The sequence below is a fragment of the Haliotis rufescens genome, unplaced genomic scaffold (genome assembly GCF_023055435.1).
Source record: "Haliotis rufescens isolate VD_foot unplaced genomic scaffold, xgHalRufe1.0.p SCAF_13, whole genome shotgun sequence".
NCBI classification, from domain to species: Eukaryota; Metazoa; Mollusca; class Gastropoda; order Lepetellida; family Haliotidae; genus Haliotis; species Haliotis rufescens.
This window is the reverse complement of record NW_025963813.1, coordinates 27,788,925-27,814,414: the sequence shown is the minus strand read 5'-3', so window position 1 is coordinate 27,814,414 and position 25,490 is coordinate 27,788,925. Positions and strand designations below refer to the sequence as shown.

The following is a 25,490-nucleotide window of genomic DNA, read 5'->3' as shown; positions in this document are numbered from 1 at the left end:
CGGAACCCGGTCGCAAAAATGGCCTTGAGAGGGGCACGAGTCGCTATTCGGCTTGTCCCGGAATAACACGAGTTGGTCGCAAATGGTTTATGATGTGGAGTGACATCGCTCTGCCTGAGCGAACCCAACTCCTAACAGAGTACAGGGAAAGGTCACTGGACAGTACTGTCGAGAGTTCATACTGACAACCTTTGTTGTCCCGCTTGCACGGCGTTTGGGTCGACGTTTTGTCTTTCGGGAAGACAACGCCCGTTCTAACCGTGAACGAATGGTCAATGGCCACCTCCATCGGCCATGCAATGAGCCCACACCTCACATCCACCGAACACGCCTTGGACTTAACAGGGTGACGTGTGCGTCAACGTCATAGGCCGCCGACTACTGGGCCCTGCAAGAGGAGTGGGACCTATTCCCTCAAATCGCCTCGTCGAGTGAATAATTGTTTGACAAATCGTGGCGGTATTACGCACTACTGATCCACAAACGTCAACTATCAAATTTCCCATCTTACCCCTTTCACCTTTCAAGATCGTTGGCGGTCATAATAACATCTGTCATACTTCCGTACCGGTTGTGACCCGTGAAGATTCCGGGGTATAATAGGTCTTCAGCAACCCATGCTTGCCGTAAAAGGTGACTATGCTTGTCGTAAAAGGCGACTAACGGGATCGGGTGGTCAGGCTCGCTGACTTGGTTGATGCATGTCATCGATCCCAATTGCGTGGATCGATGCTCATGATTTCAATCACTGGATTGTCTGGTCTAGACTCGATAATTTGCAGACCGCCGCCATATAGCTGGACTATTGCTGTGGCGTTAAACAAACCAATATTAAGTTCAAAAACGTAACATCTTTTCGCATACGTTTTCTTTTCACTTAAACTTTTATATAATACTGTCGCAATTTCACCCCGTGAATGGTAAAATAACTGATTTTGTTTAGAAGCCCAGCGACCTTTAGAGTGAGTAGGATTATATCACGCTGCGGACAGTATGCCAGGAATGCGCTTGTATGTTGGAAATTGCAGATAATTAAGGGACATTATGCTCCACGCACTGGTCTAGACGTTGTAAATAAGTGACTTGTGTGAGTGTGTGAGTGGAAGTGTTTTTGTTGTGATTGTCAGTGGCAGGAATCCAAACTCATTTATTTACTACTGAATTCCCCATATTTTTTAAACAATTTGAAGTCGCATATTGGCTGCCATTTTCCACGACTACGACAGAAAAGAGAAGTTTATTCAAAACTTCTGATGCCTGAACATTCGACAAAATAAAATATAAAAGTTTTATCTGCGATCAGTGGATCAACACAAGGTACCCTCACAGTAACTTTTCAGTAATGTCCTCTCCCCGTTGAGTCCTCTGTCCTCGATTCCTACTCTTTATTAACTCATCCCAAATTCGCCCCTAGTGTGATTGTCCCCCTGTCTGTCTGCATGCATGATACACACTGTTGTCACTGTGTAGCTTCTACCTCAGGGGGCGGTCGGGTAGCCTAGTGGTTAAAGCGTTCACTTGTCACGCCCAAGACCCTGGTCTGATTCCCGACATGGGTACAATGTGTGAAGCCCATTTCTGGTGTCCCCCGTCGTGATATTGCTGGAATATTGCTGAAAGCGGCGTAAAACCATACTCACACACTCCTTCCTCAGTTTTCTATAATATTGGACGTGGTGGAATATGTTAATTTACTCATTCACAAGCCACTGATAATGTCTTCGAATCCCAGTGTAAATGCAGAAATGGTGTTTTTCATCTGTTTCAAAAGTTCATGTTCTATATGTTGGTAAAGGTTCAAGTTTCATTTATAATTTGAAACCAAAGTTTTTCGAAGTTAAATATCGTTCGAGAATAAAGTCATCTTAATTTGAACCTCCTTACTTTGGCTTAGTGGATGAAGTTTTTCGTCCTAATATGTCATATGACCTTTGAAACCTAGAGATTGTGAGTTCAAATCTCCATTTCTCAAGATTTTTTTGCAGATAAATAATTAACTTGTTTACAGCCTCAATTTCATTTCAAGTCACATGATCTAAAAAACACATGTTCCCCTCACAATCGGTCAAATCTCCATCCTGTCAGGACCACGGTTAAATTCTCCAAAGTATAAAGCAACACAAATGTAAGTAAACTCATATTTTTCAATGCCAACGTTAATATTATTTTATTTATCAAGTGTTCAATGCATTCATAACTTGTCCCGGAATAACACGAGTTGGTCGCAAATGGTTTATGATGTGGAGTGACATCGCTCTGCCTGAGCGAACCCCACTCCTAACAGAGTACAGGGAAAGGTCACTGGACAGTACTATCGAGAGTTCATACTGACAACCTTTGTTGTCCCGCTTGCACGGCGTTTGGGTCGACGTTTTGTCTTTCAGGAAGACAACGCCCGTTCTAACCGTGAACGAATGGTCAATGGCCACCTCCATCGGCCATGCAATGAGCCGACACCTCACATCCACCGAACACGCCTTGGACTTGACAGGGTGACGTGTGCGTCAACGTCATAGGCCGCCGACTACTGGGCCCTGCAAGAGGAGTGGGACCTATTTCCTCAAATCGCCTCGTCGAGTGAATAATTGTTTGACAAATCGTGGCGGTATTACGCACTACTGATCCACAAACGTCAACTATCAAATTTCCCATCTTACCCCTTTCACCTTTCAAGATCGTTGGCGGTCATAATAACATCTGTCATACTTCCGTACCGGTTGTGACCCGTGAAGATTCCGGGGTATAATAGGTCTTCAGCAACCCATGCTTGCCGTAAAAGGTGACTATGCTTGTCGTAAAAGGCGACTAACGGGATCGGGTGGTCAGGCTCGCTGACTTGGTTGATGCATGTCATCGATCCCAATTGCGTGGATCGATGCTCATGATTTCAATCACTGGATTGTCTGGTCTAGACTCGATAATTTGCAGACCGCCGCCATATAGCTGGACTATTGCTGTGGCGTTAAACAAACCAATATTAAGTTCAAAAACGTAACATCTTTTCGCATACGTTTTCTTTTCACTTAAACTTTTATATAATACTGTCGCAATTTCACCCCGTGAATGGTAAAATAACTGATTTTGTTTAGAAGCTCAGCGACCTTTAGAGTGAGTAGGATTATATCACGCTGCGGACAGTATGCCAGGAATGCGCTTGTATGTTGGAAATTGCAGATAATTAAGGGACATTATGCTCCACGCACTGGTCTAGACGTTGTAAATAAGTGACTTGTGTGAGTGTGTGAGTGGAAGTGTTTTTGTTGTGATTGTCAGTGGCAGGAATCCAAACTCATTTATTTACTACTGAATTCCCCATATTTTTTAAACAATTTGAAGTCGCATATGGGCTGCCATTTTCCACGACTACGACAGAAAAGAGAAGTTTATTCAAAACTTCTGATGCCTGAACATTCGACAAAATAAAATATAAAAGTTTTATCTGCGATCAGTGGATCAACACAAGGTACCCTCACAGTAACTTTTCAGTAATGTCCTCTCCCCGTTGAGTCCTCTGTCCTCGATTCCTACTCTTTATTAACTCATCCCAAATTCGCCCCTAGTGTGATTGTCCCCCTGTCTGTCTGCATGCATGATACACACTGTTGTCACTATGTAGCTTCTACCTCAGGGGGCGGTGGGGTAGCCTAGTGGTTAAAGCGTTCACTTGTCACGCCCAAGACCCTGGTCTGATTCCCCACATGGGTACAATGTGTGAAGCCCATTTCTGGTGTCCCCCGTCGTGATATTGATGGAATATTGCTGAAAGCGGCGTAAAACCATACTCACACACTCCTTCCTCAGATTTCTATAATATTGGACGTGGTGGAGTATGTTAATTTACTCATTCACAAGCCACTGATAATGACTTCGAATCCCAGTGTAAAGGCAGAAATGGTGTTTTTCATCTGTTTCAAGAGTTTTGTTTAAAGTTCATGTTCTATATGTTGGTAAAGGTTTAAGTTTCATTTATATTTTGAAACCAAAGTTTTTCGAAGTTAAATATCGTTCGAGAATAAAGTCATCTTAATTTGAACCTCCTTACTTTGGCTTAGTGGATGAAGTTTTTCGTCCTAATATGTCATATGACCTTTGAAACCTAGAGATTGTGAGTTCAAATCTCCATTTCTCAAGATTTTTTTGCAGATAAATAATTAACTTGTTTACAGCCTCAATTTCATTTCAAGTCACATGATCTAAAAAACACATGTTCCCCTCACAATCAGTCAAATCTCAATCCTGTCAGGACCACGGTTAAATTCTCCAAAGTATAAAGCAACACAAATGTAAGTAAACTCATATTTTTCAATGCCAACGTTAATATTATTTTATTTATCAAGTGTTCAATGCATTCATAACTTCAATTTAGTAATTATTTTGCAGTTGTAAGCAATTTTGAGTATTTTGTCGGAAAGTTGTTTGTTATTGTTTTAAATTGGTAATTTTGACTATTTAATTGGTTCAGCCTAAAGTAAGGATTGTATTTTCTTTCTATTTTAGTTTTCTGAACCTCGCCCACCAACGTATTCAACGTAAACAAATATAGTCGTCTTATAACGAGACTGAAATTGCCTCATCATAACGCCTCAAAACGTAAACATAGTTTAAAGTTGTATTTTGAAGTCGTCTTTACCGTTCAACGACAGCTCTTCAATTCAACTCCTTCACCAACGATTATATCTGAATGAATATTGTTCTTATCAACGATTGTATTGAACACTGTGATTGACGCTCAACATCATGTAATAAAAATCCCTGTGGGTGCGAGTGTCAGAAGTTTGTGTTTCTTGCATCTGCACCCACATTCGCCCCTTTGTTGACCCTGTCAACGAGCATGTTGACAGGGAATTAGCTCTTAGGGGAATAAAGAACAAAATCGACATCACTGTCCCGGAACGCTTTATGCACAACATGTAAACAGTGAACAACAATTGCACAATGAGCGGAACACCTGCTCTGACAACACAAACACAGCGATGAGCGGACCTTCCAGCTCAGGCGTACAAGAGGTGAGCGGAGCTCCAGCTCACCACAGGGCGTTTCCTACGAGCGGCACATCCTGCTCGAGGTCGTCCCTATGCCAGCACTCGGAATACCAAGCCTGACTAACACCATGTAATGGTAACACATATATAGTAACGAACAACAATGGACAGACAAAGAGACAATGACGTTGCTTTGGACATTGGACATATGGGCGTGATGACTCGACACAGTTCAGGGGATGATCAATTAAGGCAATAAATGCCATACTATAAAAAGCAGTAGTTAAAGGGAAGTGATATGGTAGTCCAGGCTGACTGACAGTCAAAATACAATGAAATGTTGGTGAGGATTAACAACGGGGATTAGTGTCTTATAAATAATGACAATTAAGTTATGGAGACATATACATGTCATGGCTACAGGGCAATTAGCCTTTGGAGTCAAATGTACTTCAGACAATGGTAGCCGTAAATCAGTCGCTATGACAACCCTAATCTATGCTCGTGTGTCGCACCAAAGTGGATGGTCTGTGCCACTTTGGACTTGATTCCACATCAAAGCCGACATGGGTGCTATCACTGAAATGTCTGTTCAAAGCGAGTGGCCCAGTCGGCTGTGCAGAGTTGCGTCCTTTGGGCACACCAGAAACCTATGGTTGTGGGTTCGCCCCGATAATGTTCCTAGGTTTGTCAGCATCATATCTGTGCTAGTGTTAATCGTCTTTGGTCTGCATCGCTTCGGGCTTTCCTCCCACATTCAGCTGAAACGTCGTGATATAACTGGAATACCGTTCAGAACGGCGTTAAACCCAACTCACTCACTCATTCAAAGCAGCATTATCACTTACTCACAAAAAGGTTAGATGTGACATGTTTCGCACTTTCCTTGTGTTGCGTGTTTAAACAAAGCACAGGACCATACTCATAAGAAACATCTGCTAAGGCAGTCTGTTTTGCGATTACGACCACGTCATAAGCATGTGTATATAAATAACTATCAAATAGTCCTGATACCAGGTGTTCGCGAAATCCTGCCCCAACATTGGCACTCGTGAGTGAGTGAGTGAGTGAGTATGGTTTTACGCCACTTTTAGCTATATTTCAGCAATATCACGGCGGGGGACACCAATATATGGGCTTCACACTTTTTACCCATGTGAGGAATCTTACCCGGGTCTTCGGTGTGACGAGCGAACGCTTTAACCCCTAGGCTACCCCACCGCCCCATGGCACAAGTCTAATCAGGGAACTGCACCGGACGTAATTTTGGTCACTACTACGAATTCCAACACAATTCTCTATTTCATGTAATGCTCAGTGTCCAGTGTTAGGCGGGAGAGCGACACCCATAAAACTGCTCGATCAATGCTGATTGGAATTCCATGTCCTACAAACGTAAAAGCTTGATAACCGACATAAATCAGCTTATGTAGCGTTGTGTAATAGGTGTCTAAAGTCGAAGTAAATTACATCGCGTGGAGAAGGAAATGTACATAAAAAGTTCCTTCTGACCTGGTTGTCCTGACATCGCCTTTGGAAAATGATATTGGCGTATGCAGCTGTGTCTTTCTGTGCCATATGTTAGGAATTGATACTCATTAAATGATTTTTTTCCATATAATCCTAATGGTTTGGTTTGGTTTGTTAGTTGTTTAACGCCGCACTCAGCAATATTCCAGCTATATGACGGCGGTCTGTAAATAATCGAGTTTGGACCAGACAATCCAGTGATTGACATCATGAGCATCGACCCACGCAATTCGGGTACGATGACATGCATCAACTAAGTCAGCGAGCCTGACCACCCGATCCCGTTAGTCGCCTTTTACAAGCATAGTGGCCTTTTGCGGCAACTTGTATGAGCCCAGACTAATGCTAGTTCTACAGTTCTAGCCCACTGAGATACCATGTCACGGTCTTAGAGCGTTCTCGCTTATTTTGTGTTTCTAATCTCCCGCCGCCAGCAAATTTCCCTCCCGCCGAAAGAACTGTTATCCTGAATTATCCGCCGTACGTCTGTATTTGTATGCTTCTTGGAAAACGTAATATCAAGTTTCACAATGGTTTGAAAACCACGGTCCTACATAAATAAATGACAGTATGCGTTAAAGTGAACTGTTGAAACTTGGAATGAAAGCTACTCGTCTATTTTGATTTGTGTTGCGATATAGAGTTCTCCTCCACTATTGTTCATATATTTTGAACTGTAAAAGAGACGTCACTTCCTGAAATTTTCCCATTAAAATATAAATGCATATTGGGAGGTATCACGTTTTTGACATTAGTCTGTATCCGAACTCAATGTAAACGGCCAAAAACTGACACAAATATGTAGATAATGGGTCGCCAAAATGCAGCTTAACAAACGACCATGGTACCGTGCTTACAAAGTACCGAATGCTTTCCACGAAAATCAGAATTCACTCGCGTTTCCTTGTGCCTTTTCTGATAAACGGCACCCCAATACGTGGATCGAACATTCTTGTATAGATACCAGCGCAATGCCAAGACTTACGAAGAATCAGAGAAACCAGACTTTATGAGGACGACATGCTCGTGGTCATCTGGTATCGTTGATGAAATCTGTAGATGGTGCTCATGTGGGCATTAAGGCAATGGCAACCATGCAGTTCTCCTACAGCCTGGTTTCTCCGATTCTTGGCATGAGGCATCCGCCCCCCTCTGGAAAACCTTTGAGATGAGGAACACAAAAAAATAAGGACTCCCGAAAATGGAAACCCCACTCAAACACAGAAAATAAAGAATCCGAGCCGCCCAGTCGTTGTTTTATCTCCTTTATGCCAAGCGCCATGCAGGGTAACAAGTTACCCTCTGGTATTGTCTGTTAGTATGACGTGGCCAGGGATTGAACCATCGACCTTACGCTCTCCGGGCATACGTTCTATCCACATGACCACCAAGGTGGTTTAACTTCGTTGAATTTTTCTAGTAGTGTTGTCATTCAATTTGTTTTTATTTATTTTCTTTCTAAACATTACAATTATACCATTGAATGAGGTACTGGTAGTCAAAGCCAGAATTACCTATTTTCTGTTCCTGGGGAATACTTGCTGCTCTCCTCAAAACCTCATGGTTTCACCATTCAGTCTATTAAGACAGATAATCTGTAGTTCCTCATAGCCCGTTGGTTATTCTCTAAATCATAACCAAGACCAACCTGGGATTCAAACCTACCATCAGCTGATCTCGACAGCAAGTGATCACGTGGCCACCCATTCCACCATAACCACAAGAACGAAAAATACAAAACAATTTATTCAATTAGATAAATAAGATATCAAAATCATTAACATTTATAAAAACTACACTGGTGATTAGGAGGTTTGTGATACATGTGATTGTTTCTGATGTGCAGTGAAAGCAACTTGACAAAATATGTCACTTTTCCTGTCTCCTAAGGTGATTACAATCAAGTTACATTTAATGTAACACATTTATAATGTTGATCCCATGGTATCCATTAAACACATCAACAAGATAAACACTCAAAACAGTACCATCTTTCCCTTAATGCATGATAATAAACTGATAATGATGCCACTGAACTGATCAAAGGCACTTGTTCCTTCATAAAAACTGACTGTGACAAGGGAAGTAATGCCTTCATTGACACTACCCTTATCAATGGACAAAACAACAAACAATTCACACACTAACATGACATGAAAAATAAAACACATGTACCATGTAAAACATCTTGAATTGCTGCCATTCTACAAAACATATCTTGGTAAACCAGAAAAAGGACGTTCAGTAATGCAGTACTTTAGTACCAGTGAGGGGTTGTGTCAAAAGTTTCCATGTTATTTCTAAACATGTTCTGTTCTGTGAAAGTTCATGATAAATGATTACTTACTGTTCCGTGAAGGTTCATGATAAATGATTACTCACTGATTAGTGAAGGTGCATGATAAATGATTACTTACTGATCTGTGAAGGTTCATGATAAATGATTACTCATATTTCCATAAAGGTGCATGATAAATGATGACCCATTTCTATGAAAGTTCATGATAAATGATGACACAGTTCTGTGAAAGTTCATGATAAATGATTACTCACTGATCTGTGAAGGTTCATGATAAATGATCACTCCCTAATAATACATGACATCTAAGTAGAGCTTTAGAGACTGCAGTATAAATGAAGTGGACTTATGGATTCCAGCTGCTTAGTGTTCAATGTAATGTTTCAGTTCAGATGCTTGTAACTTTATCCAAAATTGCAATGAAACTTATTGAAAGAATAAAGAAGATGGAAATGTCAACTATGTCTTCACTCCTAAAACTGTTGCTTGGTAACCATCAATAACCTGGCTCTCATCATAACGTGCAGAGTATGTTTTGGTTTCCATGTTAGCAACACTGAGTGGGTTGAGTGTCAGGCTGTTCACAAGGTCAGTGTGTCAGCTCAATACTGGAAGAAGCCAAAAAGGAAGCAAGTCACAGACTTTTACCAATTTGGCAGTCTTCGACTTTAGCAAGCAGTCCAAAGTCCGAGTCTTAAACATCCTATTCGGTCCAGTAAGCTCACCTAATAGTGGTCTGTAATAACACTAAAATCAACTGAAAATGATGCTAAGGACCTTGTTTAGGCTAGTACACTCCAAAGGGTTGAGCGCTGACTACTTTGGTGAAACCATTTGTAATGGTCACAGACTTTTACCATTTTGGTGAAACCCACATGGTATGGTGCTAAGCCAAGGATCATAATCAGCGTACTAACCCATGATCACAGAATCCAGCACTCCTAAGGGACATAACTCTGCCAGTGAGTTGTGGTGTCTTGGACACAAGGGCCACATGTGCCCCTATTGTTCTAAAGTGTATTGGGTTGGATTTCATTTCCGAGTAAGGTGGCCATTGTCAGACATGATAATTTGGACACAACTCACAGTTGGAATGTTTACATTAACAGAATAAAAAGTCAGTCCTGCTGTGAATAGTAAAACATTACTCCTTCAACTTGTAACGAAAACTAATGCTAAAGTATATTCACTTGCACACATTATATGAAATGTTGACTCCCATCCTACACATGTACCAAGACATCTGTAATAACGCAGAGTGAGTGAGTGAGTTGGGGTTAACGCCGCTTTTAACAGTATTCCAGTTATATCGCGGTGTGTCAGCTTAATGTGGGAGGAAAGCTCGAAGTGATGCAGTTATCAGACGTTTACCACTTCGGTGAAACCCACGAGCACGGGTTTGGTGCTGACAAACCTAGAAACATAAACGGCGCGAACCGGGAATCGAACCCACAATCATAGGTTTCTGGCGTGCCTAAGGGATGCAACTCTGCACAGCAAATTGCGGCACCTTAGACAACTGGGCCCCCCCGTGGCCCCCCGTAATAATGCAGAGATGATTGATAGTATGAATTCATGATAAAAAGTCTATTCCTTGTCCTCGACTTTCCGCTTCTTGCCAGCCTCCACATATGGGCTGTGCTGCCTTGCCTTGTGGTAGAGACGCAGAAGGTCGATGGCCTCTGCGGCCTGCTGTCTCTCATCCAGGTGTCGACTACAGGAGTCTTGCAGAGCCTTGGCATAACTCTCCGTGTCCTGGAGCAGTGAAGCCAGCTCCTCCACCGATATGTCCACAATTTGCTGTAACAAGAAGGTTCAACAACAGTAAACATATTGGACACAAACAAATATAGATACACTGTCACACTGAGTCTTCCACCGATATGTCCACAACTTGCTTTAACAAGAGAGTTGAACAATTGCAGGATTTATAGGATTCCAAACTAAGTGCGCTTGGCAGGCAAATTGGGAAAGAATCATTAACTTGTTCCAAATTTGAATTTGTTTAACGTTCATATTTTCTTCAACTCAGAGGTATTATAACATGTTTAACACTGCATCAACCAAGTCAGCGAGCCTGTCCACCCGATCCCGTTAGTCGCCTCTTATGACAAGCATAGTTGCCTTTTACGGAAAGCATGGGTTGCTGAAGACCTTTTCTACCCCGGATCTTCACAGGTCCCATTCAATGCAATAATGTAGCCATGGTAACACAAAGGATAAATGCCTCTTCCTGTTTATCATGTTTACTGCTCTTGTTATCAGTGAAATACAAGTTGCCTCTTAAAAGTCATAACATTTATTGACCAAGTTTATTATACCTGTTCGTTCACCTGAATTTGCTAAAGGAATATGATGTGTTTTTTTTAAAGCACATAACACTCGATACAATTCTCTTTACACTATGAATTATAAACTACTATTCTAATCTTTTTTTTAAACTCAGAAACGTGCAACGTAGATCGTGTTAGGTAGGCAGAGCATGTATACTGTTTTGTTGGTCATCTACCACCTACAACTCCACCTCTGTTAAACTGCAGATTGTTTATAACAGTCATCAATTATTTGGACCCCAAGGTAGCGTTGTAGCGAAGGATCACTGTATATTAAGTTTACAGACATTTGTTGCAGTGTTGGGGCTGAATATCAGCCTCTGAGAAGGTCTAGACAAATAGTAAAGATAATACACACAATCAAATATTCATACATTGTCATGCTGAATCAGTAAATATTCTGTGACCAGAGCTTCTGATTTTTGTGAGTGCCTTTGTCATTAACCCAGAAAAAAATAAATCCTCTATTTCATGGTCCCATGGTCCTGGATTTCTAAAACCTAAGGCCATGACTTTTACACATGAAGCTCATTTGACCTAAATTATATGAATTAATCACTTGCCTTACTTTTATTTTCTCCAAATATCAGGTTGGCTTGTTCGTTAAGAAAAGGAAAACAAAATGATCTGTCCCCTTATCAAAAATATATTTCTGGCTCTTCAAAGCTTTCAGAAGATTTATTCACTATGACAGATTCAAAAAAGATATAACCAAGTATTTCTCTACCTGCAAGTCCTCGTTGGAAAATGTAATGATCCGCGATACATCCCTCTGTAGCCCGCTGACCAGCTGTTTGACCCGCTCAGACATTCCCTGGGCCCCGTCCATCGTGTCCACTTCATCACGAGACACCTCCTCTATCAACAGTGTGTGTTTGCAATGTTATTAAAATCAGACATCTCTTCAAAGATCTTTGAGACTACAATTGAATTATCAAAGATATCTTTGGTCAAACAAACAAAATTCAAAAGCTTATTTGACTAAAAGGTTCTAGGAATCCACAGTATTTCCAAGCCAATTGGTTTACTCAGAGACGTATATATACATCCGTGGTTTACAGTTACTTGTATTGTTGTATTCTTGTTTAAGATTTTATAATCAACAGATCAAGAGCCACTTGTCTCCTGGGAAAAGGCTTAACAAGAGCCCTGACCTGCTCCCTGTGGCCTCCACTTCTCCGAGGTTCGCAACATCAGCAACGTTGCATTGTTGGAGAGAAAGGTGAAGTAGTCCTCCTCGTCTACTTCTGTTCCATCTTCTTCCAGCACCACCCTCACCACCTCTGTGTTCGCCAGTCCCAGCTTCTCTCTCCCTGTAATACACCAACTTCCCTCATAAAACTTTTTGTCTGTGACATTAGCCAAATATTAACTGTCCACTTAATAACAAGAACATTTATTGAAAATGAGACAAAGATTCAGTCTGTGAAACCAAGGATATTTTGTTTAAGCATACACAAGTCTTGTACTTCTATTGTGCTTGCATGGTGGAGATATTGCCTATGTGATGGTTCAATTGGCTTCCTCATCATGTGTCCTCTGACCATCATGTTACAATTATTATCCTTCTGGTGTTTTTATTTACCCACTAATGTTAATCCTGCTACCATATATAATTCTGTACCATGTTCAAATTATTCGGTCTTGCTTGACAACAGTAATATGAGCTAAACATCGCTATTACAGCAAAATAAAAAAGTTGCGATACATAAATTGTGTCTACTTTGTAATTTGATGGTAATTTATAGCTCACATCTTCCTCTTATATTTGTCATGTGTTACAGTTACACACCCTTAAACACGAGCTCATGTAGCGTGGCTGCAGTCACGGACTTCTTATTGGTTCGGTCGCCACTCCAGACTTTGAATGGCCTTGACATTCTGTTGACGTTGACCGCTATTCGCTACACGCAAAATAAAGTATTTGAAGTGAATCATATCATAGGGGTAACCTACCATAACCCTGTAACGATCTATCAAAGTGACACCCGAGATCAGTGAAGCGAGAGCAACAGCCTGCAGCTGGAGACACTAAGCGCTATAAACTGCAGGCGGTAAACTGCAGTCTTACCCAGCATTTTCCAAATTCATTGTAAAATGAAATATAGATGACTGATAAACAAAACACAAGAAAAGTGCTTTAGAGCTTTTACCCCGTTTTCATTATTATGAGGGAAGGGTAATTTATCAAGTGCATGGATCAATAATCAATAGTTGGTAAACCCATAACAGGCAATAACAGACACTACCAGCCAAATTTGTACATTTACCTAAATCTCATAAGGAAATGTTTTCAAGTTTGTCCGCCTTTGACTTGATTTATGATATATGTGCAACAACTAGCTTTATATCGCTAAAATCCTCATGTAGATAAGACTTTATTTTGAATTGATATGCTACGAAACTGGTTTATCTTATCAGTAAAATCATTGGACGTTAATTTTAAATTAACGCCAAAATGATCATAAAGTATCTGGCGATATCGTTTTAATTAACGAAACGCCAATGCACATTTCTTCTTTTGACAAATACTTGTAGAGATCAACTTCCTGTTTTGTGTGTCATAAGATCCTATTTGATTGGCTGGAGGAAAAACTAGAATCCAATCAGTTGTCTAGATACAAATTTTACATTGAAGGCATCAACATGGCCGACGAGTCAGGGAAAGTTCCCGATGTGAGTTAATAGTTTCTTCGATGACAACAGTCCTGCTCATTTGCCATCACAGGGTGAAGCGCAAAAATGACATGGCATGTGTCATATTCATTTGTTGAGAATATTATTTTTCGGATTAAAGCATAGGTGTCAATACTCAAGATGTAAGATCGAATCATGACCTTTGAACTGATTTGGCCAATTTTCCTTTTTGGACATAGACATTCGTGTTTTATTTCGAAAACAATAAATTAATCACAATGACCTTTGAACTGGTACCGCTAGGATTCCAGGTTAGAATTGGCCTTGAGCAACCCATGTTTCTCGAAAGAGGCGACTAACAGTGACTAACCAGTGCTAACGGGATCGGACTCGCTGACTTTGTTGATGAATGTCGTATCCCATATGCGTTGTCGGTAAATCAATGCTCATGATGTCAGTCGCTGGATTGTCTGGTCCAGACTTGATTATTTATAGACTGGCTTCATGTAGCTGAGTGCACTGTTAAACAACAAACACACAAATATGTTGACAGTGCAATGGCTTGCAATTAACCAGGTCACACATTGCAGCCACTTGATCCTCATGTTGCTTGTTAATGGGCACCAGGGTTTTACCTTACACATAATTGTGTGTCCAGTATGCGTGAACATATGTATTGGACATAGAAAATATATAAACTGCTTCCAGAATGTAACATTCTTCATGAAGTAAGAAGTTTGAAAAATAACACTCTCTTTACATTCGTAATAAAAATGTATTTATTCGGCCTACCTTCAGAATACAGTACCACAAACTTTTCAAACCCATGACAATACCCTATGACGTAATTTGTAGTATTTTGTTGCCACAATGAAACAATGCCCTGTGACGTCTTGGGTCATCGAGTGTGCATAAGCTCCTCACAGTGATCTTTCATCTCTACACGCAATGTCATTGAATACGCTCAGCAATGTTGAGAGTTTTGAATATTTGTTTACTAAATTTAGCCTGCGGCGGCACATTTTATAGCAAGCGCTAGTTTACGAAAGCATTTTCAATATGTTTTTTATTTCGTTTAATTTGTAATTCAACTGGCTAAATTGATGATAAATGGGAACTAATATACATATATTGTTTTTTCTTTTTATTAATTTTTATTATTATGCACAGGAATGCAGTTTATTAGGTAATATTATATTGGCACACACAACACATCCAAATGTTGCTGGTCTTAGGGTAGGTTACCCCGAACTCTATCCTTAGCCCTAGGATTCCCTTTATGATCAATCACCCCCTTATGATCATTAGGGTTAGGCACCCGTTAAGTGGCTATTAGTATTATTGATTCTGTAGTTGCTCCTAATATTCTTCACACAAAAATGCCGAGAAAAATAGGATGAAATGATTTAGTGTCGAGTATTGTGGCTACTGGAAACTGTCCTGGAACATTGTCACAAGCCACTTTCACACACTACATTCATTCAGTATTGATTCAAAAGCGAACTCACCCTTGTGTCAATGATATTCACTCACATGTTCTATGTTGTTTGCAGATTGCAAAGAATGGTCAGTTGAAATGATGGTCAATACATTTATGTCATGATACAGTATGTTCACCATATGAAGTATGATATATTCCAGATGTCAAATGTCTAGCTTTTGTTGCTGTGTTTCAGACTATTGAGGTAACAAAAGATGTTCTGGCACCAGCAGATGGGCCCAGAGAAAATCTTGTAAGTTCATTTTTTGTATTTGGCATGAATTAATATGAAACCTTCATATGGTAGTTCATTTTTCCGAGGCAAGCGAGTTAACTGACTAAAAAAGTCCAGTTTCCACCCTTGCCAAACTAGGCTGCAATTATGGAGTTATATTTTGGCAGGACTAATGAGCCTATGCATAGTCCAATCATAATTGCGTAATGAAATCGACATCTGTTTCGTAAACTGCTGTGAAGATTTTGGTCAACTGCAGGATTTGCCTTGCATGTGTCCATCTACCACGGCATCAACTCCATAATTTTTCAAATCTTTTCATGTTTATAATCAAGGTGGTCACATGATTGCATGCACTTAGTGAAATAAGATGCTTATTAACAAAAACGATTTTGATTATCGATCAGCTCGTCTTGACTGGGCGCCACCATTTTGTTTGAAACAAATGCAAGTGATATGAGATGTGGAATCTGATTTGTCAATAGGATGGATATAGAAGGGGCATAATTGGTACTGGCGCTACAATCAAGCCCAGAAATTCCATCCTAGTTCGGCAAGATTGGAAACTTGACTTTTAGAGTCAGTGAACTCCCTTTGCTTTGGGAAGATGATGGTAGTCAAGAATACTTGCATGTTCTGATGAACATGTACATGATTAACAGCTCCCAATCATGCTAATGTATTCTTTTGTTAAGCATTGATTCTTACTGATTTAACATGGAGACAATTTATTGTGAATTGAAGATAACTATAGTAAAAGACATAAGCAAATATTGTCGATAAAATATTGTTATATAGTTTCTGTGACTATGAATTAACAATAGCGAACAGGAAATGTGGCTTTTTAGAGTAAAGCATTTTTGAATATGTTGCTAGTAATACTACTAAACTAGCCTTGGGGCATGTTTGGTAGATGATTATGGGACCCGTGAAGATCAGGGTAGAAACGGTCTTCTGCAACCCATTGTTGCAGTAAAAGGCGACTATGCTTGTCGTAAGAGGCGACTAACAGGATCGGGTGGTCAGGCTCGCTGACCTGGTTGATGAATGTCATCTTATCCCAATTGCAGGAATTGATGCTCATGATGTCAATCACTAGATTGTCTGGTACAGACTCGATTATTTACAGACCGCCGTAATATAGCTGGAATATTGTTCTCAACATAGAAGGGTCATGATGATTAATGTGACAAAGTCAAGATCATGCCTATGTATGGTATTGATAATACCTCGCATCATTAACAATGGTTTACCATTTCTAGATAAGTACTGCTGTGAAGTTCTTGCAGAATCCCAAAGTCCAACAGAGTCCACTGTATCAGAGGAAGGCATTTCTTGAAAAGAAAGGTAGGATATTCTTCATGTTGTCTTCACAATTACTCAAGAATGTTACTGTCCTCCATGTAAGTTTGAATCAGTTTTCATAATCTTTGTTTGACTTTTGTAACTGAACTTACCCGAACTGAGTTATTTTAGCTTGTTTTCCATCCTTCTGTATGTTCACTAAAAATTTGAATGAGTTAACTCCATAAATGGTTTATCTGGACTGGAGCTTTTATGAGCTAACCTGTCTGTAGATCATGGTAGATAAAGTGAGCTGATGTTGTGGCCTGTATGTCTGTCATGTGTCATGAACATATTCTTTTCCGAAAGCAGTTGATCAATGAAGTTGAAACTTCACATGTTGTCACCAATGATGACAATTTGTTTGAGAGGTTTGAGTCCGATATTCAATATGGCCACCACAGGAGCCATATTTAAAAAAAACTAAGTATAACCAGAAATCAGCCATTTGTGTTCAAAATGAAAGGAATTTGGTGTCTGTTTAGTTGGGTTTGCAACTAATGTTCTGTGTTTTACCATATTTCTAATTTTGACGTAGTTTTGGCTATTGCGTTTTGACCATTTTGAAATTGCCAGATTGAAGAAAGGTTTGCATGTATGTTTCTCCTAATTATGGCATCATATTTGCTTCAATTCATAATAAGATTAATGTAAACTTTAGGTCCTCAGTACTGATAATCTATCTAGAGCAGGGGGCACGGGTGGCCTAGTCGTCAAAGGCGCCGTGATTTGCTGTGCAGAGTTGCATCCCTTGGGCACGCCAGAAACCTATGATTGTGGGTTCGAATCCCGTTCATCCTGAGGCATGTTCATGAGGGCGGCAGCTTGCCTGACCGAGCGAGCGCACGCGTGTACTCGCGGTCAAGCGCGGGAGGTAGTTCACCTAGTCATTCAAGATGGCGTCCAACATTGTGAAAATGATGGAACTGTGCATAACAAACGAAGACAATACAAAATTCTACACACTGTTTGTCCATCCAGGTGTACACAAGCGATGTTCAGATATCAGATATTCTAGCTATGACAATTTTTGTTTTTATTCACAACTGGAAATAATATTACAACCTCAAAGGACGTTCTGTTCATCCCGAAGTGAGCCCTAAACAGGGGGTCGCTGTATCGAGGTACGGTAGCCTCTACATAGTCCTCTATGCGTACTGTGCCAAGTGGAACTTTGATCCCTCTTCTGTCTTGTGATAAAACACTAAGAGCTGTGTGGGCGTTATCCAGATATGTGGCATCCATAGCCTCCGCGAGCCTTGAGAATTCCTCTAATGCCAACTCGAGTAGAGCGGCCCTGACACCCGGCAACGCCATTTTGAATGCTGTGCCTCGAGAGCGAGTACGCGCCTTCCGTTCAGGAAGGCGTCATAATGCCTTCTTGTATGTTCCCGCGAGCGCCCACCCTCCTGATCACGCCTGTGATTATATTTCTAGGTTTGTCAGTACCCATGCTCGTGTGTTTCACCGAAATGGTAAACTTTTGAGACCTGCATCACCATGATCACTTAGAGCTTTCCTCCCGCATTAAGCCGACACGCCGCAATATAAGTGTAATACTGCTAAAAGTGAGTTAAACCCAACTCACTCATTCACTCACTATCTCAAGCAGCTTCCTCATGAACTTCTCACTGTTGCAGTCTACTGCAGACTGGGGTATCTGCACCCCCTCATGCAACCATGGGATAAATGTATATAGTGAGATAGGATAAGTTTAAAAATTTTTAAATTTTACATTTAATTGTATATTTTTATGTTTATCCTGTCTCACACGCTATATGCCCACCTGACCAGCCACAGTTTCTCTAGCTTGTCAGCTCTAAGAAAGAGAGTAATATGGCAGGGGTAGTCAGGTTATGTAGTCGTGAAAGGTTACATACACGGGATTACAGTGTGTACCCATTTGTTTGGGTGGTGACCATGGTGATGCTGGGATGTGTTTGGGTGAAATGTTTTTAGAAGCTTGAAACTTACTTCAAGCAAGCTTCCACATAAGGATTGAAAGAAGAAGGAAGAAATGCATAGTGTGAGATAGGATAACCATATAAATATACAATTAAATGTAAATAAATATACAATTTAATGTAAAATTTACCATTTTTGCTCTGCGCTGATTAGTCATTGGTTTCATCATGTTGTTAATGTGAAGTGGTTCCTGTGAATCGTGGCTACTGTTTCTCCCTTTGGCATGATGCAGGGTGTCACGTTCAGCATGTCTCTTTGTCATCCATCCATATGTCTGCCTGTAATTATTTACTGATAATCTATCTGGAGCAGGGGGCACGGGTGGCCCAGTAGTTTTGCTGTGCAGAGTTGCATCCCTTGGGCACGACAGAAACCTATGATTGTGGGTTCGAATCCAGGTTCGCCCCGATTATGTTTCTAGGTTTGTCAGCACCACTGGGTTTCACTTAAGTGGTAAACATCTGAGACCTGCATCACTTCGGGCTTTCCTCACACATTAAGCTGAAATGCCATGACATGGAATACTGTTAAAACCGGAGTTAAACCCAACTCACTCACTCACTAATGTGAAGCAGTCCATAGTACTTTAATTCTTGCAAATGATGTGGGCTAGTGGGCTAGTGTTAATTTCTGACACTGACTACTGGTTAAAATGTCGCTACACCAAAGGATCAGGTTTCAATTCCCCACATGTGTATGATGTGAAGCCCATTTTTGGTGTACCCCACTGTGACATTGAAAACTTTATAACATTGCAACCATTTAACTAACCAATTTGATATTTCCTTGCTTGCAGACCTGTTCTGGCACATACAGACACATAGAGACTGTGCATGCGCGCGCACACTCACGCACGCACTCACGCACACACGCACGCATGCACACGCACACACACACAGACACACTGCTATGTAAGTGCAATAACCCTGAACGCAATGTTAAATACACCACCTGTCTTACATTCAGGTCTCACCAAAGAGGAGATAGATCTTGCTGTGCAGAAGGCAGGAGTAACTGACCAAGCCACACCCCAACCCCAACAGGCACAGTACCCCCCGGGGCCGTTCCAGCATGCACTTGCTGTGCAGCCACCCCTTCAAGGTACACAACTGTAGGATTCTAGCATAGTCTTACATGTCTGAAAGGGCCGTGAATTTGGATCCATTTTTCTAGATGTTTTATTTTGTAAAGCCATGAAATTCTAAAAACACAACGAAGCATTAAGAGCCCTTACAAAGTCACAGAATCTGACTTTCAAGATTTATTTTGATATCTTATACTTATTATAAAACCTGTAAACAGATTTAAAACTGTAAACTGTTTAGAAACATTTAAATTTAGTGTCATGTAAAGCAGCGATAGAAATTGGCACTAGTCCTATAGTCCTTGCTAAACTGCCCAATAGTTAAGGTATCATGAGGACCAGTAGAAATTTGCCCTGTGCTATGTGTTTGCTATGTGTTATTATAAGAACAAGTAGACTAAAACTGTTAGTTTCTATCACTGTAAATACCTTTCTTGTAAATATCAATCAAGTAAAAGGCCCATTTGTGCTACATCTTTTTCCTTGACAACATTATTTTGTACCTGATGCCAGTCAATGATTTGAAAAATAAGTCCAAAATGAAGAAGCTATGAACCTAATATTTAGGTTGTGAAGTGTTCTGTCCAATAAATACTGATAGATATAGGCCATTGCCCAGGTAAGCTAGGAAAATTGTTGTGTGTGTAGTGCTTGACCATTTTATCACATTTTCCTATAGCACCGCTGCCATCGAACTGGGTGAGAGTGAAGGATTTCACCACTACCGCTGTCATTGTATCCAGCATCTCGTATGCCATGTACAGAATGTATCAGGTATTATTATTACTCGTTAGGGAATATTGCTATCTGACTGGCAATTTGCTGTCTTGTAAATACCCATACACTCCTGTAAAAATATAATGACATCACACGTTTGTCACTTCGCTCTGCATATTATGATCCTCTTGGCTTAGGCCAAGTGCTGAGGTAATCAAGATGGTTGAACTACTATAGCCTACTAGTACTACCAGACTCCCTGGACACCGCCCCTGTTCCGCCTATGGTCTGGTGATAAAAACATCTGCTGGGAGAGTAGAAGGTCAGGGTTTGATCCATGGCATCACATCATACCAAAAGATGTTAAAAGATGGTAATTTGGTGTTACCATACCTGGCGCTCAGCTACAACAAGGACTGGTTGGCTTGGAGTCAGTATATATAAGTGCAATAATCTTGAATGATACGTTAAACCCTATTTCACCTCACCTCACTTACAGCATTGCTCCTGAGGAAGGGTTAGGGGTAATGTGGTGTTATCTAACATCTTGTTGCCATGGTTACAGCTGTACATTAGGCCCTGGCTCCAGGGTAAGTCAGCCCAGGATGACAGTCGCATGGATCGCCTGGAGCAGCAGCTGGTGGAGCTGCAGAACCTCAACCAGAACATGGTCCAGGTCCAGGAGACGCTCAAGTCCATCCAGGAGTCGCTGACCACACAACAGGCATCTCTGGCAGCAATCACTCACACAGCACAGGTACCACTGCAAATTCCTACAACTACCATACCTCCATTACATCATTGCCATAATCCCGTATTTTGACTGTGATCACTCTATAGAATCTTTCAGATTTTCAACAGAAGTCCTCTTCAATGACAGATGATCCTAATTAGTTTTGTGGATAATAGTTTTCCTCCTCCATTGTTCTGCGCATGCACCATGCGGGAAAACCTCACTTCTTTCCTGTGTGTGTCCGCACAGAGAGCGGATGGTCCGGGGTTTGATCCCCGGCCGCGTCATACCAAAAGACATTAATAGATGGTACTTGTTGTTACCCTGTCTGGCGCTCGGCATTAAGGGGCCAAAACAAGGACTGGTCGGCTCAGAGTCAGTATATTGTGTCTGAGTATACTAACAGTTGTTTAATGCCTTCAGAAATTTATGTTTGAGTTCTGCATGGCAGTTCAATGCACTAAGGGTTGTCTGATTTCAGGGTTCCTACACTGCTGTGAAGGGTAAAGACATGGATCTTTTGCAAGATGTGAAGACTGAGGTATCCTCACTGAAGGGCTTGCTACTCAGCAGGTGTGTTGCATCTCAAATAGTGACTCAGAAGTCTGAATTTTACTCAGTGGATTTATTGTATTTCATGCATTTTCAAGCCATGCTTCAGCCACTAGGGTGGTACATTAACATAGCTGACCCGTGAAGATCCGGGGTAGAACAGGTCTTCAGCGACCAATGCTTGCCGTAAAAGGCGACTATTCTTGTCGTAAGTTCATACAAGTTGATCCCCAATTGCGTGGATCGATGCTCATGATGTCAATCGCTGAATTGTATGGTCAAGACCGAATTTTTTGCAGACCGCTGTCTTATAGTTGGAATATTGCTAAGTGTGGCGTTAAACAACAAACCAAACAAGACCATTAACATAGTTCTTTGAGGAAGCATTCATTTTAGCACTACTGAAAATATAAAATAATTTCTAGCTCTGGTCGTATCATTGTGTGTCTAGTGTGGGAGGAAAGATCAAAATAAAGCAGGGCAAATTATTTGTGTCAGTTCTCGGATGAAACATTGTGCAACTGGTAAAACCCTGCTGAATTGTTTATCCCAGGCGTCAGTTTCCCCCAGTTCCGCAGACATCTCCAGTGCTTCCATCCTGGCAGATGTCCACATCCTCTACAACTCTGGCGTCAAGTGACAGTTCCTCCAGCCAATCAAATGACACAGGGACAAGTTCCAGTAATAACGTGTTGGAGGGAGCATCCAGTCAAGATGCTGAGAGATTGGCTGGAACAGGGGGAGACAACTCCAGCAGTAGTCATGAACAGGTAGGATGTCTTGACATTTAAGTGCTTCATCAGTGATTCTCACTGTTGATTGGTCAATTCAAACAACATAACGTCATATTGCTGAACTATTTAGAACAATGCAATACATCTGAAGAATAGGCTGTCTTTGATTTAGTTCCTTTTAGAAATAATATTCCTTTAATTTGTCTTCATTTATCTTTCTAAAAATGACGGACTGCCTCCTTGGCCTAGTGTCTGCCTGGAGAGCGGAAGGTCAGTGGATTGATCCTCAGCCACATCACACGAAAAATGGTACTTGTTGTTACCCTGCTTGACCCTTGGCATTAAGGGGATAAATCAAAGACTGGTCAACATGAAGTCAGTATACTGTGTCTGAATGGGGTATCCATGTTAAACTGCAGCTTGGTATCTCAATGGACTAACTCAATGAAGCCGACATAAGTATAGGCTAGTACAAGCAGACACGCACATGTAGACTCACACACATACACCTGCATGCACATTACTATGTAAGTACAATAATCTTGAACGTGGTGTTGAACCCCATCTGACTTCATCTGACTTTCTTGAAATGACAGTTATTTTGGATTACAACCAGGAACAGTTAGCAATGGTTCGGACGACCACAGGGTAAATAAAAGACGTTTCTACACTTTTGATGGTCATATGTAATAAAGGAAAGTATTTTTTGGAAATTTGAATTTTTTTCAGTGTCAAATACCAGACACTTACCCACTCACTAGTTTATAGTCTGCTTGTGATTTGTTTCAGATAAACTCTGATTCTGAAACAGTTTTAGTATCAGAAAGTACCGGTACTGACCAATCACAGATGAATGGATTAGAGGTCAAAGGTGGTGAGCCTCACTCTGGTGATGAGCCTCATTCTGGTAATGACAACCTCAGCAAAACAAGAGAGCATTCAGAAGAGGAAGCCCTTCAAGCCATTTCTTCTTCATGAAGTCTGTGATCGTCGTTGCTGGAAAAAAGCTTGTGATTTGGATATAACTGTTCATTATCCCAACTCAAAATTCACTGACAATTTGAAGTTGATTTCTCTTGAAACCAAAGATGAAGACAGTTATACCTTGTCATTGAGAAGCCCAAGGTTACGCGAGGTATCACATGGGTGGAGGGATGAAGTCTTTCTGAACGCATTCTGATTATTGATGTGCAACTGTGGATGCAGATTTGGGGAAAAGGAGGTGTGATGACAAGTAAACAAATGGAATGCTGACAATCCACATGGCAGTTCGAGTTTGCTAGTTCTTGTTATTTTGATTGTTGTTAAATAGCCAGTACGTCAACCCTTCTGAAGCATTGTTTGCAAGACACATGAAGATCCGGGATAGAATAGGTTTTTAGCAACCCATACTTGCTGTAAGAGGTGACAATGCTTGTCGTAAAAGGCGACTAACAGGATTGGGTGGTCATGCTTCGGTGACTTGGTTTATGCATGTCATTGTATTCCAATTGTGTGGATCGATGCTCATGATGTAAATAACTGGATTGTCTTGTCCAGACTTGATTACTTACAGACCGCTGGAATATAGCTGGAATATTGCAGAATGCGGTGTTAAACAACAAACAACAAACACTGTTTGCAAACAATATCCAAATATCCCCGGGCTAACTTGGCTATGCTCGCCTTATTCCACGAGAGAAGTTTCTGCACCAGAGACCACATTACATATGATATCTAAATATGTACACCCATCAAAAACACATGCAATATCTTGAATGGGCTGCATAAGATGTGATGATATGGCAGAGGTACATGGCTGGCCACAAGGAGCTCTGGGTAGGAGAGTGATTGGCAACATGATTGGCTTCAACACAACCGAGGCATTGATATTATAATCTCGGCTCTGATGAGCGATGGCTTCTAATTCAGTCAAGCTGGTAATTAGTATTTTGTAAATCATCCCTAAGAAAAACACACAAGCTTTCTCATTTTGCCTCTTATAATAACATGAGCGAAGCCAGTTAATCTGCTCAGCGAAACTCTACTGTGTTGGTTTGAGAATTCAATCATGCATGACCTAAAGGTGTGATGTCGCATCGGAAATTATACATGCATGATTTAAGAACACCAAGAACTGTTGATGTACTGGCCTTTGAAGGTGTTGTGATTTGTTAACACTAAGGATATCCCATCAAGCTTCCAAATGTACATACGTTTGTTTCATTTGCTTTTAAACAGAGTAGCACTTCCCCCTGCACACATACACTCCCTTAAGGCTGTGTGTGCCACCAATGTCAGCTTGTTGGTGTGACTTTGTGTTTCCCTTGGAGCAAAAACATTATGTGTACATGTTGGTCTTATTTTAAACACAAAAATGTATTTGTTTCTACTTTGTGATACATTTAGGCTAATTTGCATGTTCCATTCAGACTAATTACAATATTCTTGTAATGATTTTGTGACAGACCTTGGTTGAATGAAATGCGAATGACGGCAGGGGGGGTGGGATTGGTAGGGCAGAATGGTGGCGGTGTATGGAGTGTGCAAGTAAAGGTGAACGTGTTGAAATTAACTTACAGTTAAGACTGTCATTTACCTGCAGTGTTGACTAATGTTTATTCTCCAGACGAAGGTCCAGGTTAGAATAGGTCTTCAGCAACCCAAGCTTGACGTAAAAGGTGACTGCTTGTCGTAAGCGGCGGACAAGCGATGACAAACGGGATCGGATGGTCAGGCACACTGACTTGGTTGAAGCATGTCATTGTATCTCAATCGTGTGGATCAATCACTGGATTTTCTGGGCCAGACTTGATTATTTATAGACTGCCGTCATATAGCTGGAATATTGCTGAGTGCGGTGTTAAACAACAATGTTCATTCTGT

The 25,490-nt window shown here is 40.9% G+C and overlaps 2 protein-coding genes across 2 annotated transcripts; one reads left to right on the top strand and one right to left on the bottom strand.

Annotated features, from left to right (window-relative positions):
- Positions 1 to 8,240: 8,240 nt before the first annotated feature.
- Positions 8,241 to 13,611, bottom strand: LOC124152489 (DNA fragmentation factor subunit alpha-like). Its single transcript, XM_046525433.2, has 5 exons — positions 13,415 to 13,611; positions 12,937 to 13,048; positions 12,299 to 12,457; positions 11,872 to 12,002; positions 8,241 to 10,611 (listed from the first exon to the last, which is right to left on the bottom strand). Exons 2-5 carry the CDS (start codon positions 13,022 to 13,024, stop codon positions 10,399 to 10,401), a joined length of 591 nt encoding a protein of 196 aa, XP_046381389.2. The 5' UTR covers positions 13,025 to 13,048; positions 13,415 to 13,611; the 3' UTR covers positions 8,241 to 10,398.
- Positions 13,612 to 13,720: 109 nt separating this feature from the next.
- LOC124152490 (peroxisomal membrane protein PEX14-like) lies at positions 13,721 to 23,667 on the top strand. Its single transcript, XM_046525434.2, has 9 exons — positions 13,721 to 13,820; positions 15,458 to 15,514; positions 16,759 to 16,843; positions 19,772 to 19,906; positions 20,569 to 20,663; positions 21,172 to 21,363; positions 21,821 to 21,912; positions 22,445 to 22,661; positions 23,415 to 23,667. The coding sequence occupies exons 1-9, from the start codon at positions 13,791 to 13,793 to the stop codon at positions 23,601 to 23,603; spliced, it is 1,092 nt and encodes a 363-aa protein (XP_046381390.2). The 5' UTR covers positions 13,721 to 13,790; the 3' UTR covers positions 23,604 to 23,667.
- Positions 23,668 to 25,490: the final 1,823 nt, after the last annotated feature.

Coding starts and splice junctions, on each gene's coding strand:
- LOC124152489 (XM_046525433.2), bottom strand. CDS start 13,024: ATGTCAAGGCCATTCAAAGTCTGGAGTGGCGACCGAACCAATAAGAAG. Junction 12,458..12,936: donor ACATGAGCTCGTGTTTAAGG/GTGTGTAACTGT, acceptor GGTGTATTACAG/GGAGAGAGAAGCTGGGACTG. Junction 12,003..12,298: donor GTGGAGGCCACAGGGAGCAG/GTCAGGGCTCTT, acceptor CACTGTTGATAG/AGGAGGTGTCTCGTGATGAA.
- LOC124152490 (XM_046525434.2), top strand. CDS start 13,791: ATGGCCGACGAGTCAGGGAAAGTTCCCGAT. Junction 15,515..16,758: donor ATGGGCCCAGAGAAAATCTT/GTAAGTTCATTT, acceptor TACCATTTCTAG/ATAAGTACTGCTGTGAAGTT. Junction 21,913..22,444: donor AAGGGCTTGCTACTCAGCAG/GTGTGTTGCATC, acceptor TGTTTATCCCAG/GCGTCAGTTTCCCCCAGTTC.